Here is a 15,303-nt window from a genome sequence, read left to right on the forward strand (position 1 = left end):
GCATCCAAGTATGGCGACTACCACTTCTTTCGACGCTGGAAAACGGCGCCGGTTCCGAAACCACTTACCATGAGCCACATGGTCGGGGCGTTTCAGTTGTACGGAGCACTGCTGACGGTAGCTGGGCTTGTACTGCTGGTGGAAGTGACCGCCAAACGAATCGGCCGAGTAGAAATTCATGTCGATAAAACTAGGTGCTCCGAAGGTGGCACCATCGCGTGTTACATTCAATTCAGTGTAAGATAATTATCTGTAATTTAGTTTCAGATAACTTGATAGGTAAGGTGAGCGTTAGGTGATAAGTTCATATGTGAGAAAGTTAGAATACTGTCGAGAATGTTGAAATAGTCAACAAAACCAGTGAAAAATATTTAATGTCAATTAAATGTGAAAAAATGCAAACTTTTGTAACCTTTGAATGCGCACGTTATTAAAAGTTTGTCTGAAATAGTTGAATATAAGACACGACCGTAAGGTTAACTTTGAATCACGACAGGCTGTCGGCAAAAATGTTTTATTTTATTTTTTGTCGTCTACGAGGGTTCTCCTTCACTAATAGGTTCTCTCCACTACAAACCTATCACGGGTTTTGTATTTTTCTACTAAGACGCTAACGGTTCCTAACAGTAAACAGCACCACTTTTCTTGATAGTAAACTCACGAGTACTGTAGTACTGAGATGCAGGCCCGCAAAGAGAGCAAATGCCCTGGGCCTTCCGACGATGTGAAGACAGACTGGAGACCTCTTTTTTAGCAAAGCGTAGTAATTTAAAATTTTCTTACCTCTAAATTTTTCAAGGAAAGAAGGCCCCACGAAAACGACTGCCCCGGATCCCCCAACACCTAAATCCGGCCGTGCTGATATGTGGAAAACTCCAATTTAACTTTCTCGACTGAATGTGGTCGTCCTTAAAAGGACGGTTGGTTTTCGCTTCTACAAAGCTGTAAGATACTTGAAATCGCCACCTACTGTGCTGCGTTTTGCCGATTTCTCAGTAAATCATTCTCACTCTGTTCCCTGTTCCAGATCGGTTATACAAAGATTAAAGATTTCTGCCTGCTAGCTTTTATACGTGACTACTGAGTTATAATGCCGCAACACTAATGCGCCGCAGTTGTCCTGTACACTTAATAGTTGGCTGCGAAGTCTGTGTATAATAAAACAGAGGGTCAAGTACCGATACGGAATGTAGCATCAAGGCTTTGCTTTGCTTTTGGTGAACAACGAAATCATGGTGGGGTTTGCTAATGCCAACATCATCCGCACGATTGACGTCTTGATTGCCGATGCGTACGTTTCGTGAAAGTCGTAACCGTAATGCTGGGTGAATCTCTTGAATCCTCTTGTGGATAGTAGCATCCGGGCTGGTTTCCCGGCGAAATACCCACTTACAAGCGACTGGCTCACGACCTATGGCGAGATCGACCAGTTGCCAAGTCTCATTGTTGGCCATTCCACTCAGGCCAATCATCCCATTTTCGTAGTTCTTCAATAGTGGATAGAAGGTTATCTACATAATTTTTCGCATTCAAAGCGAAAGCGTTGGAAGAGTAATCTCTAAATATCGGAGGAGGGTTTCGGTGCCCCTCACTCCGACGCAACCCTAGATGTAACGACGAGACCCCTCATCGTAAGCAACGCTTCACTCTGCAGCGCAGCTTCATCTGCCAGTGGTATGGTGCTAAGCGGTCCAAGTATAGATGACAGTTCTACAAGGTATGCTACATTTTTGTCTATCCACGCACACAAACAAATCTCGTTATGAAAAATTTCGCGTTTTGTATGGAATTCGGAACATTTTTGGAAATTTCTCGTTTTATGTTGTTTTATATCTGATTTTTTTGGTTGGAGAGTGAATCTCCAGTTGAAACACACTAGATATTGATATTAATTTAGATTAAGTGTGAAAAATTGCGACAATATGTCGAAATAGAATATATAAAAATGCTATATTTCTAATAGTTGGAGCATAATCTTTGTTATTGTCATAGCTCATGACTTTTGTTACTGTATGAAACAAAAGCGACTCTATTTAGAAGCGCTATTAGAGTACAAGAAAAAAACAAAAAGTGCAAAAAGGTTACCGGTAAATTGATGAAAAACATGTTTATGTATTCCCCACAAATAAAACATGTTTCAACATCATTTCTATAACTTTTCAGAATAGTATGCTTTATAAGTTCATTTTTAATTGCAAAATCATTTCAAATTCCATACAAAATTGGAAAAAGTTCATAACGATCGCTAATACTAATGCATCGACGTGAATAGCATACCTTTTAGAACTGCCATCTATACTTGGCTAAGCGGTATAGACCATTTTACGAGACGTTTCTGAACTCAATTCATGAATGAAATTTTGACAGAAAGCTCGGAGCCGCTGACATAACGCACGTAAAAGCAGCAGTAATATCAGCAGGATCCGTGACACCTGTCAGTTCATAAAATGGTCTATGGTGACAAAGCCGAGAAACGTCATGCGGAGAACAAACGGGAAGACAATAGACCTCTCCAATCGTGCATGTATTGGTGCTCACCGTGTAAGTCGAATGGAAAACGAGGCCAACAGTGTGCTGTCAAAATGCCTGCATTGACAGCGAAATTTTTATTTTCTCCTGTTGACTTGAAAGTTAATTCATTTCTGCGCGGGTTGTGTGATTTGTTTACGGATAGTATCTTACAAAATGAATATCTGATTCCCAGTACCGAGCAATTCAAAAAAGACTACACATTTCGATTTTCTCAACCCCGCTAGAGTTGAGCAAGATTCATTTATGAGGCAAACAACCCGAATTTAGTGTGCGTGACTGAGCTGTCAGAAAGCTCTGTGAACAGCGAAGATTGAATAGATCAGGGCACACCGAGGTGCACGCAAAGAAAACTTCACTTTCTTGACACTTCCCACGGGTTTGTTAACAAGGTGTTGGAACTCTTTTTCCATTCACCGTTTAGTGATAGGAGTGAAAATGAATGATACGAGTACGAAAAAGATAGTAAAACTCTCCGCCTATGCGATTTCGTTACCACCAGACAGTAAAAGGCACTGTGCTGGAAAAACCTGGCCTATCGGGTTCGTTAACCCGTATGAAGTCGAGGGGCAAGACAGCTTTTATCTGAGTTACTCTCATGCTTGGGAGTAACTCTAATTTACTCAATATTATTCCTGAATATCCAGATGATTCACATCTTCGATTACCTTGAGAACAAGAAAAATATATGAGCGGTGAGACCGACTAACATTTATATTTATATTTGTGGTGGGGAAAAGGTTTAAGTATGGATATTCAGAGACACGAGAGTTACTCAGATTGATCTCAAAAAAACTCAAATTTGCTCACTTTTATCCGAGTTGCTCTTATGCTTGGGAGTTACTTTAATTTACTCAATATCACTCCGAAATTCTCAGATGATTCACATCTTTGATTACCTTGAGAGCACGAAATATATATGAACGGTGGGACCGAGCAATATTCATGTGTATATTTGCGGTGGGAAAGAAGTTCATGGATGGATACTCAGAGACACGAGAGTTACTCAGATTTGCTCTTGATTTTTCAGGTTTTCTTAGAAAAACTCGGAAAACCTCAAATTTACTCACTATCCTACCCCTCGTATGAAGCACACCTCAAATCGTACGACATCCCATCCTCGGTGACGGCAGACCATATCGTGGACTATTTGGTCAGCCAAGTCTCCCCGCAAACTGAAGAAACACTTACCGCATTTAAAATGTAGAGAACAAACATGTTTACACCTCCACCGAAAGTTTTCCCTAAGCTAGAGGGCATTAAACCAGAGTTGCCTCCGTTTAGCACTCAAGTTGTTTAGGTATCGTTTGGGGAAATTTAATGGAAAGTTAAAATAACTGTAATCTTTTGGTTTATTCTTAGAAACACAGTTTTCAACAACACACTTCCGCATTTTCACTTCTACAAGTCCATGTAAATAAACGCGCGATCGCTGTCAAATCTCGTTCTTTTTTTTGCAACGTTACTGGCAACGATTTATTGAAATCAGGGGCCCCCTGACAGGGGGAATCTATCTGTCAAAGATCGTGAAACCGTGACCAACATTTAACAACAAAGCGTCTGTTTGTTTTGTTATTTTTCGTTGTCGTTTTGATCGAAGTAAAATTTCATAGAATTAGGACGTTCTTTTTTAACAAAACTCTAGAAATCGCGGAAAACTTTTATTAATAATGCGTTCCGTAGTGAAATTTTGGGACAGCAACAAGTTTTTGACGAAAATTGATGATGCTTTATCGCCACACTGGTAATTTATCAAACGTAATGGACCAACAAACTTTATGGACCAAAGTTGAACTGAGATAACGCACAAATATATGAAATTTAACAGCGGTAAATCCAGACCGACGCCTATGATGATGGCGCTTGTGTTGAAAATATGATCATAAACTCTGTTTATTGTGTCGCATGTGTTACTGTACGGATTTTTGCGTGCTCCTAACTATATCGAATGTAGGACACTCCAGAATGTGTTGGAACATGTTTGAACGTGATCATTTATGTTCTGCACAAAATCCATAAAACGTCCAAAACAAAACAGTCGTTCTACGCTATCTGTATTTCTACACACCACTTACAGCAACAGTTGATCTCGCATGGACGGAGCTTATTCGGCTGTTTCGCAAGCACTGACAGCCTTTTGACGTATAATCGAGCCAGAGAGCCAGAGAAAAACAGCTACAAGCCAAATGTATGGGCACAGACTAACAGACATAACACTTCGAACAAATTTCCAATAAAATTATCGTTCGGATGATTCCAGTACTTTATGTCAGTAACACTAGCACCATCTGCTGCCGTGTTCGCGCTACGTCATGTATTTCGACATCAGCACTAGCGTTACTACTAGTGTCAAAAAGGGAACTACAAAATATGTATGAGATTGCATGACAGCGCCCCGGGTGGCTTTCTTGGCGATGACTGTTATTCGATTAGAAATTTGAAATGATCGTTTTTTGTGGCGATGGAGCTAGGTTCCAGTGTTACGTCTGTTAGTCTGTGGTATGGGAATGACGTTCGTGACAGGGATGTGGGTAAATCCCCTGATTGAAACTTGAAGTTTATGGAGGTTGTGTACCTGCGCAGCCCTGCATTTGTTTCGTTTCAACTCGAAAAATGCAGCATTGATTTTGTAAACAACTTTTTGACAGTTTCTTAAGGGATTTTGTTATGGGCTCGAGTAGAGCCACGATGAAGAAAATTCATTCCGTTCATTTTCTTCGAGCAGTTCAACCTGGTGTTGGTACCGGGTGATGTGGGGCAAAGAGTACAAAAAAAAAATATCGCCAGTGTTACGTATGTCTAAGTATGTGATTAAACCACATACATAAGACAAACGTAACACTCAGGAAGAAATCTTCCAAAAAAGTTGGTACAAAATGAACTACTCGAAAGTACCAACCTCTTTAAAAAAACCTCTGTTTGAGTTGTTTTTGAAGGCAGTGTTCCTACGCAGCCCTGCATTTGTCTCGTTCCTACTCGAAAAATGCTGCATTGATTTTGTGAATAACTTTTTGACAGTTCCTTATGGGATTTTCTTTGGGGCTCGATAAGGCCGAGAAAAAGAAAATTCATTTGGTTCATTATTTATCGAGCAGTTTGACAGGGCGAGGTACGGAGTACTATGGGGCAACGTGTACCAGAAAAAAAACGCCAGTGTTACGTATGTCTTATGTATGTGATTGAACTGTGTCGAAATAATCTTGCTATAAATCAAAGTAAATTTATATAAGCTATAACAGTTTTCACTACAAATAGTTCTTCATTACAAATTTAAATTAAAACCGTGTCTCTCTTAAATCTGAAATTAAACCTAAAGTACGTACGAATAAATTGATAAAATTAACTTAAAAGTAATTCTAACCCTAAATTAGTACAGAGAAAGCTTGTCAAAGAGGAGCGGAAAAGAAGACGCCTTACTTGAAGAGGAAGTAATCAAAAGACTACAATCAGCAGAAGATGAGCGACAGTTGGAAGAAGCAGAACAGCTCCGCAAGCAAGCTGTTATTCGTCAGCTTGTGGAAGTAAAAAGTAGAGCGGATTCGGTTGTGGATTCTAACCAAAAGGTGAATGTTTGGTTACGCAGACAGGAATGCGTGAAGATTGGCCCAACTTCATGAGCAACTTCGAGCAGTCGACCTGCGGCTATTCGGATGCGGAAAACTTAATAAGACTGTAACACATCTGTTCAACTGAAGAACCAAAAATGAGACAAAATCTCTTTATTTTAAGTATCGACATCTAGCGGTGGAGAGGACGCATTTTACACTCGAAATTTATTACGCTTATATTCCATTCAATCAATAAACGGACTGTATGAGCTCTCATCGCTTTTTAGCCGAGAGAATCCTTTGTTCTCCCCGGTACTGGTATAGCGAGGGTGCTTTTTCATGATAATCGTACAGTACCACCCGCATATGTGCAACGGTTTTTATATCGACATTTTTTACATTGTACCTACTGTCGTGAGCAGTGCTGAGTATAGCGCGTCTGATATGCATTACTCGCAATGTTAGGTATAAAAAACGGTACGGAAAAAATATTGTCGTTGGTCGAGAAATTCGGTTTCCAAGTACAACGAAGATATTCAAGTAAATCAACTAACAGGCTCAAAAAGTTTCAACAGTCGCGAGGTGTACGATCCAAGAAAATTTGTTAAACAATGTTTGAATGGTTGAAAGATTTAGATTTGATCTGTTCTATCGACGTTGATTGTGAATTGTTACCAAATTTCCGCTTTAAAGATCTCTTGAATGCGGTCCTGTTTTAACTTGATTCAACTATTCAAGATCACCTTTTTGCCTGGTCATTGAAGCAAAAAATAATAATTTTGATGCATGTTCAAACTATTGGAGCGAACTGTTCGAACTGTAGCGAACTGTAAAACCAATGTAGGATGGAACAGCAAAAAGTGAATGCGAAAGCTTGGGCACCGATTTGCTGCAGAGTTTTGTTCGAAGTTGCATATCTGCTCTGTAGCTGTAACGATACTGAAAGGTGATACGTCTTGTGCTTCCAACACAAAGCTCAAAATACCACGACCTAGCGAATCGATTTCCTCATCTACGTGGCCTTTCGTTCAACGACTACGAGTCAAATTACTCATCGGTCTGGACAATTCTAGATTATGCGCCCTATTAAGAGTGCGTGAAGGGGGACAATCACAACCTACTGGTGCAAAATGTCGACTGGAGTGTAGCATTCATGGGTACGCCCCAAGCAAATCTCAACTTCCAGCAATTTTTTGGTTTCACATCGGGTCGGTGTCCGATCGAGATCGTGAGTTAAACGAACAACTTCGAGATTATTTCGCTTTTGAACTTTGAAACAGGCCTTTTATGGAACCTATACGAAATGAATTTTCCCGACAGTTACCGTCGGTCGTCCGACGTCTGGAGGTTTCAAAGCGTTGACTTCAACGAAAGCTTGATTTGCTAACCCCGTTCCCGTTAGTCTTGAGCCAGTTCCACTAACATCCGGTAGCGGGGACTGTTCCATCAACTATCCTGATTGCCAATCGCTATGCTTCCGTCAGTGTCCCACGAACCGTTCTCAAGTTTACATTATGTATGTTACCTTTTACCTTTAGATCGTCCTGATCCCCTGCATCAGCGCAGTATGTAAAAAACACCAATGCAAATGAGTTCTTCAGGATCTACCCCAGAGCCGCCACGGCCATAAAGCAAAAGCTCTTTGTAGATGACTACCTGGCAGAGTTGCCAATAAAATTTTCGATTTAACTGGAATAAGGCTGAAGAAAAAACTGGAAAAAACTGGATCCCAAATAAATTCAGAAAAAAGGAAAAAAAGATTGTGAAGGAGCTTCTCTGTTACGGGGATTGAACCCAGTCAGTGTCAGTTTTGGATCATCACTCCGCAAAAAATTACTCATTTTAATCAGAACTGTCTTGTTTTGTTACATTTTGTTAAAATTATGGACTGAAAAATTTCCTTTAACAGCAACAAAATTTAAAATTACGCAATCAATCTATCTCAAAATTAAGTTATAGAGGAGATATAGAGGAGACAAAAAATTAATTCGGGACATCTAGTGTTGGGTTTCATATCCGATTATACTTTATTCACTGTGATTTCGGATTTGCGTTGATCTACGTTGTACTTTTTTGTGCCGAATGCTGAAAAATATCAGGGAAATTGATGTTAAATTCAGGGAAAATCAGGGAATTTTATTTTGACAATTTTTTCGCCACCCTTTGTTAAGAATTGTCATAATAATTTATCAATCTACAAAATTTCCGTTTTAAAAATATTTCCGAAAATCAATCGGAGCTTGAGTGAATAAAAAACTGGATAAAACTGGCAAATATCTGAAAAAACTGGAAGGTTTTGGGAATAAACTGTTTGACTGGATCACTTGAAAAAAACTGGAGGAATCCAGTTTAAACTGGAACATTGGCAACCCTGCTACCTGGATAACTTCAAGACGATCTAGTGCCCTCCAAAGGAGGCTTCACTCTTCGCTGCTTTTTGTCTAATGAACCCAAAGTTTAGCAAGGAATAGGTGGAGTAGCAGGGACGGAGCTCAAAAATGTACATCTAGAACGCGACGGAAAGACCGCATCAGTGCTCGAGATGCAGTGGATTTCTAGGGAAGATGTGTTCATTCATGAGGAATTGGAATGGAAATTAGGTTGAAAAAAGTTTTTTCAGCGTGTTATTCCCGATTTCGTTAAAACTTTTCACAGTTGTTCCTTTTTGATAGTAAGGTCATTTTATGATATCCGCTGTTCATGTTGAGTAGCGACTGCTGTTTAAAAAGGGTCTATCCAAAATGATGACTGATGGATAGAAATTTCTATGTCAGAAAAACGGCTTGTTTAATTTAAATGGTGTTTTCAGCAATGTGTAGGTAATAAAATTTCGGTTCACTGAAGAACAAATATGGCAAAATTATCCAAATAGACCGACTACAATCGAACACTGTTTAGAAGGAAACAAATGGCAGCTAATTGGTTCTCTTTGTATGGACACTTCGGAACTCGATTATAAAGATAAAAAGAGAAATAACTTTGACAAGTTTATTAAAACTTTCGATCCTCGTCGTGAGATGAATGACGATTGAATCACCATTCTAAATGGAATCCGCACACATATGGTGAACGGCAAACGGAATGGATGCACCTATCAATTAGCAACGATTTTATCGGATGACTTTATACACCGGGGTGAAAACATTCGCTAGACACGCGATGTCATGGCACAGTGCATTACAGGTTCAGATATATTTATTGTAATTACTTTGCTACCTGTTTCGTGTTTGTTATAATAATTGAGATTGAAAAAAAAGGTTGCATCACATCAAAAACTCCAGCAACCGTTTCAACCGGCGGCATCGGGTCGAAAGCAGTTCCAGCCCGAAAACGCCGCAAGCTATCCCGAGCGAACAGAGCAGCACCTGATAGCAACCGAGCAGGTGTTCGTTGGTCAGGACCGTTGGCAGCGGGTTGTAGTCCCTCCTCCTTCGGGTAAAAAACCGATACCCCACATACTGATGCAGCCAATAGTCAAACAGTCCGACCATCTGAATTTTTCCGATCTCCGTATCAAACTTTCCAGTTAAGCAGGACTTTTTAGGATAGTACAGACCGATCGGCTGCCGCAAAATGGTGTCCCTTGTGACGTGAACAATCCCCCGCTTGTAGAATCGTTCGTTGTAGTAGGCGACGTGATCAAAGGTGGCCAGTATGGCTACCTGCAGCTCGGTAGTGCTCTGCCGATGAAAGGCTTCGGTAACTAGTTCGTTTTTATCGGAAATGAACGTTGTCCGTTTCAGGATGTATTTCAGTCCACTGACAAATATGACAGCTCCCGGTGACATCCAGTAGGGCATCTGTTCGGCTTCAATTCTCTTCAGCGTGTCCAAGTGGGTGTAGTTTTTCTTCTGCTGCAAATACTCGAACAGGGAGCTCTGGTACAGTGACCGCATCACGAAGCAATAGTAAAGCCACAGAAAGAGCAACGTTCGGGCGAAGTTTCTTCCGGGTGTGCGACTGGAGGAACCTCCGAAGAAAATGTTTAACATGTTCAGGGCTGGCATAAGAACGGTTCGACCATAGACGAAGTTACGAATCGGGCGGGAGTAGAACTTCAACGTGTAAATTACGGTTAAACCGAACAGCAGTAACAAGCTTATCATAGTCCACGTGTTGGCCGCGAACGGTCGGAAGAGTTTCTCGAAGGCCGTGTAAGGACGTCCCGGTGGAACGGTGAAGATTATCCGTATTGTGTAGTAGCTTACGCTCGGTTTCATCAGTGCCGATCGCTCGGCTCGCAGCGAGAACGACCCGGCAGTTAGGTTGACTGCTTCGTCGAGGACCATCCGCACTGCACCTGTGGTCGTATCATTGCCGTAGATTACTCCCCACTTCATGTCACCTTGCACCGGCACTACGTGCAGACTGAAGTTCAGTCTCTGTGCTATCTCATTCAGCATATCGCCTTTCACTCCGATCAGACGCTGGCTCTGAATTATGGTGTACGGAGGATAGTCGAAACTTGCGACGTAGATCGGACATCTTTGAAAGTTGGCCAATTTATAGGGAAATATGTTAACCGCTGGAATGAGGCTGTAATTACTTTTAGTCTGATACAGCAATACCGGATGTGCGTGCCCGCAGTAGTTTTCGACGTACGGGAAATAGGTATACACCCGAAAATCAGAAGATTCATCTTTGAAACCAGTCGTAATTATGACCACATTGATGATGTTCAGCGCCCAAAGATCGGTAAACATCTGCTGCAGTTTGTGGTTTTCCAGATTGTACAAAGATGTCACTACCATCATATAATAACCAGTAAACTCATGCAAGACCGGATCCAGCCGAGCTGTAATGGTGCGGAACGCCTGATATCCGTCGATCAGAAACAGGTTGTAGTAGTAACGGCGACCATGCAGTTCGGTAGGCGTTCCAAACTTCAAGGCGATTTCTGGTGGTTTGTGTAGCAGCATTCTGTCCAGTACATCTCTTTGCAGATAACTATTGGAGATGCTGTCCTTGGCGCAGTAGCCGATAAGCGTGGATGAATATTTGGATGCGTAGTGTCGATCCAACAAAGTGACGACGAATTGTGCGTAGGTGCTTACCACAGGACTAGAGGAATAGGTGAAATGGTGCCCGGTTGCGACTGTCGCGTGTAGAACGAGCAGAATTATTCTAGGCTGCAGGAACATGGTGAAGTTTTGTCCTCACTACTGAAAGTGAGGTGGGCGAAGATCGAACTTATATGCGCTTAGTGGATGTGAAAGTCATTCAAGATAATGCAATAATTCTGGTTGTGAACGGTTGAAGGGTGCAGTGACAGTTGCATTCAAAAGCTCCTTCGTTCGACAGTTGCATTCAAACCTCCTTCGCTCGTTTAATTTCGATTCGTTGAAGTTTTTCGTATTCTGTGATCAGTGATTTTGTGAAACAAATTTCCAAAAGCTGCTGATTATGCTTGTGTTGGTGCCTTATTGTTCTGTTGCTGTTGCCGCCAAATTCGAGCAGTTTGTTTACATCTGTGCATCGTTTTTTCTATCCATCATGGGAAAGCATCTATGCGGAAAATGCTCGGAAGATGAAACTGGAATCGACCCTTGCATTTGTGGACTCTGTGGAACCTACTATCATGTTGCTAAGGATTGCTCAGGAATCAGCCGCAGCGAAATGAACAATTTTTTCACCAAAGGTGTTGCCGTCTGGATCTGTCCTACGTGTAGGACGAATTTCAAGCCGGATCAAATCCACGGCATGATAAAAAGCGTAACTTCCATTGAAATTATGCGCAAACAAATTGAGGAGCTTACGCTACTGGTGCAAGAATTGAGCTCAAAAGTAGAAAACGCCGTTCCTCAGCGCTGGCCGCAGCCAGTAATAACGGCCTGTATTGAAGCCTGGCTTAAAAACAACAAAACGACGTCGTGGTGCACTTGTTGAAGCCATCCCGGTTTCTGTTGGTGTCGTTTCAACGCCAACTCAGGGCACGAAAACCATCGACCTGAGCGATTTATCTATGCCCGGTGTTATTGCAGTGCCGCAAAAACCTAAGTTCTGGGTGAATTTGACTGGTTTGCAGCCACTTGCAACTTGCGATGATGTTGAAAAAATTGCGATCCGTTGTTTAGAGACAAACGATGGTATTGAAACGGTTAGTTTAGTCTCAAAAGAGGCATATCTGTCCAAGATGTCCTTTGTTTCATTTAAAATTGGGATCGAGCCAAGTTTAAAAGAAAAAGCTCTTCTGGCGTCCACCTGGCCGGACAAACTCAAGTTCCGGGAATTCAAAAATTATTCCGCAAAAAACGAGACTCAGGCGAATCGGTATTCGGAGGCGATGGAGGTTTGATAACCGATAAGCAATGTTTTTCTGACGGCATGAGACTCAGCCCCTCTGTCACAGGTCTGCGCTTATCTTGTGACGCCCATTATTCGGAAGATCAACCACCAGGGGCTGCTGGGGACCAACGTGCCCCCAGGCCAGTTAAGTTATTTTTTAATTCTGATTCGCAAAAAAGTAATGAAATGTCTAGATAATGCAGCTCATCCCTGCCTCAGAAAAACTCTTCGATTCTGTTCTACTACCAAAATTCTCGTGGTCTACGGACAAAATTGGAAGAGTTTATGCTGAGTGTTATCGACTGTTTGTACGACTGCGTCATCCTGACCGAAACAAATCTTGACGACGGCATCTGCTCATCACAACTATTCGGAAACAACTACCAAGTCTATCGTTCAGATCGAAGCCGTCTCAACAGTGAGAAAGATTCTGGTGGTGAGGTTCTAATTGCAGTGAAGCGTTGTTTTACATCTTCTGTGCTTACGTTAGCTATGGATGACAGCCTAGAGCAGATTTGGGTGAAGGGGGCCTTCTACTTTCCCCAAAATCTCAGGAATGAGGTCGATGTCATGGATCGACATATAGCGTGTGTTGAATTAGCAGTCAACTCAATTTCTCCACGTGATGATTTGTTGGTTTTTGGTGATTACAATCGTCCCGGCCTAAAGTGGAAAAGACATCCGTGTTCTAACCACATGTACACCGATGCTCTCCAAACTACTATCAATTCAGGCAGTGCGCACCTGTCGGACGGAATGTCACTTTTCAACATGCATCAAATCAATCACATACTGAGCAATAATGAGAGAAATCTGGATCTCGTTTTCGTTAATCAGCGAGCTATGAATGACTGTGATATCGGTTCATGTGGAGTGGCCCTTTCTTTCTTTCGGATTGATGAAAGATATCCACCCATTCTGCTTTCTTTTCGTCCTTCCTGTTCAATTTGTCATTGGCATCCTCCACTTTCCCAAGCATCTGGAAGTCTTCTCACATGTTTCCTGTCTTCAAAAAAGGTGACAAACTAAACGAAAACAACTACAGGGGTATTGCCTCTCTGTGTGCAAGCTCGAAGGTTTTGGAGTCCATCATGAACAATTACCTCTTCTTTCGGGTGAAGAATTATATTAACAGTTCCCAGCATGGCTTCTTTTCAGGCAGATCGGTATCTTATTTACTGGAGTTCTCGTCACATTGCCTGCGTTCATTAGATCAACGCCTTCAAATTGATGCGGTGTACACTGACCTGAAGGCAGCATTTGATCGTGTTGACCATCATATTTTGTTGGAGAAGCTGAGACGTTTAGGTGCTTCGGATCGACTTGTTGCATGGTTTAGCACGTATCTTTGAGAGAGACGGATGGCGGTAAAACTCGGAGCATCGCAATCACAATGGTTTTGCAATAAGTCAGGTGTCCCGCAAGTTAGCACATTAGGACCATTGTTATTCTCCTTGTTTATCAACGACGTCACATTGATGATCTTAAAATTTACCTGATCATTAAATCGATTCATGATTGCATTACACTGCAGAACTTGCTAAATATTTCCGCCGTTTGGTGCCGCAGGAACAAACTTACGCTTAGTATTGAAAAGTGTAATGTTATCAACTTCTATCGTATAACGTCACCAATATTGTTTCAGTATACTATTGACGGGAAAACTCTTGATCGCTCTGATGGTTGTGTCAAATACTTGGAAGTTTTGTTGGACACAGAATTAACCTTCAATCAGCATTATTCATCCATCATCAATAGGGCCAACAAGCAATTAGGTATGATTTTCAAAATTGGGAAATGCTTCAACGAATCTTGTACACTGCGGTGCCTCTACTGTTCATTAGTTCGTACGATTTTGGAAGCTGCCTGCGTAATATGGGATCCGCATTACGACGTGTGGACTGATCGTATCGGACGTATCCAGAAATTGTTTGTTCGTCGTGCGCTTCGGAATTTATCCGGAGAGATCCGGATAATCCTCCACCGTACGAGGATCGTTGTGCTCTGATAGGTCTGCAACCCCTTGAACAACGACGAAAGTGCTTGAAAGCAACCACCGCTTTTAAAATTTTGACATCAATTTATGACACACCGGCATTGTTAGCTCAGCTACAACTTCACTGCCCATCTCGTCCGAGCAGACAATTCAACCTGATTCGTCTGAATTTCCAACGAACCAACTATGGCAACAAGGCATCCTGAAATGTTTAATTTTTAGTATGTCCAACTGTGACTTGTTTTTTTCTTTTTGTTTAAAGTAGAAACAATTGTGTTATATGTATGAATAATTTGTAATTTATGTTTGAGAAGATGATGGGTTTTTTAGGCTCGTTTGAGAATGGACGTGTTGTTTAAACTCATATGGCCTTTTTCCCATCCCTGATGGATGAATTAAATAAATAAATCAAATCAAATCAGATATTGCTAGTAATACTCAATTTTCAATTTTAAGTTTCATACTGATTTTTTTATCCCAACAGTTGGGATAAGTTGAACACATTAAAGCTAAAATTTCATCGTCTTTATCAAACAGTAACATTTCCCTCTTATATTCTTTTAGTTAATCAGCAATTCCGCCAACGCAAATCGAAAAATTTCATGGGAAATATGCCTCAATATTGTTTGATTTTTTTGTAATCGAAAAGTGTGAAGTATTTTTTTTTGCTTCTCCACGCAATCACGAATTTGTGATCAGGTTCTATTAAATCATGACAACTGTTTACAAAACCTTTTTTTTATTACCGCGGACTCGATCATTTTTGAGCTATTGAATACAAGGCTCCTGATTATCGCTCCATTGCATTTAATTTCTTTCATCATTCCTAACTTGTGTAGAAGCATTAACCGCACAAACAACTTGCATGAAAGTTAACTTTCATGACTCGCAGTGGAAACTGTGGTGAAAATATAATAAATTTATTCGAATAGAATAGATTTACAA

General features: G+C 41.1%; 1 protein-coding gene across 1 annotated transcript; it reads right to left on the reverse strand.

Annotated features, from left to right (window-relative positions):
- Positions 1-9,340: 9,340 nt before the first annotated feature.
- Positions 9,341-11,218, reverse strand: LOC129716593 (uncharacterized). Its single transcript, XM_055666428.1, has one exon. It carries the CDS (start codon positions 11,216-11,218, stop codon positions 9,341-9,343), a length of 1,878 nt encoding a protein of 625 aa, XP_055522403.1.
- Positions 11,219-15,303: the final 4,085 nt, after the last annotated feature.

The sequence above is a fragment of the Wyeomyia smithii genome, chromosome 1 (assembly GCF_029784165.1).
Source record: "Wyeomyia smithii strain HCP4-BCI-WySm-NY-G18 chromosome 1, ASM2978416v1, whole genome shotgun sequence".
NCBI lineage: Eukaryota > Metazoa > Arthropoda > Insecta > Diptera > Culicidae > Wyeomyia > Wyeomyia smithii.

Bases quoted from the DNA above. Each gene is read 5' to 3' on its own strand.
- LOC129716593 (XM_055666428.1), bottom strand. From the start codon at position 11,218: ATGTTCCTGCAGCCTAGAATAATTCTGCTCGTTCTACACGCGACAGTC.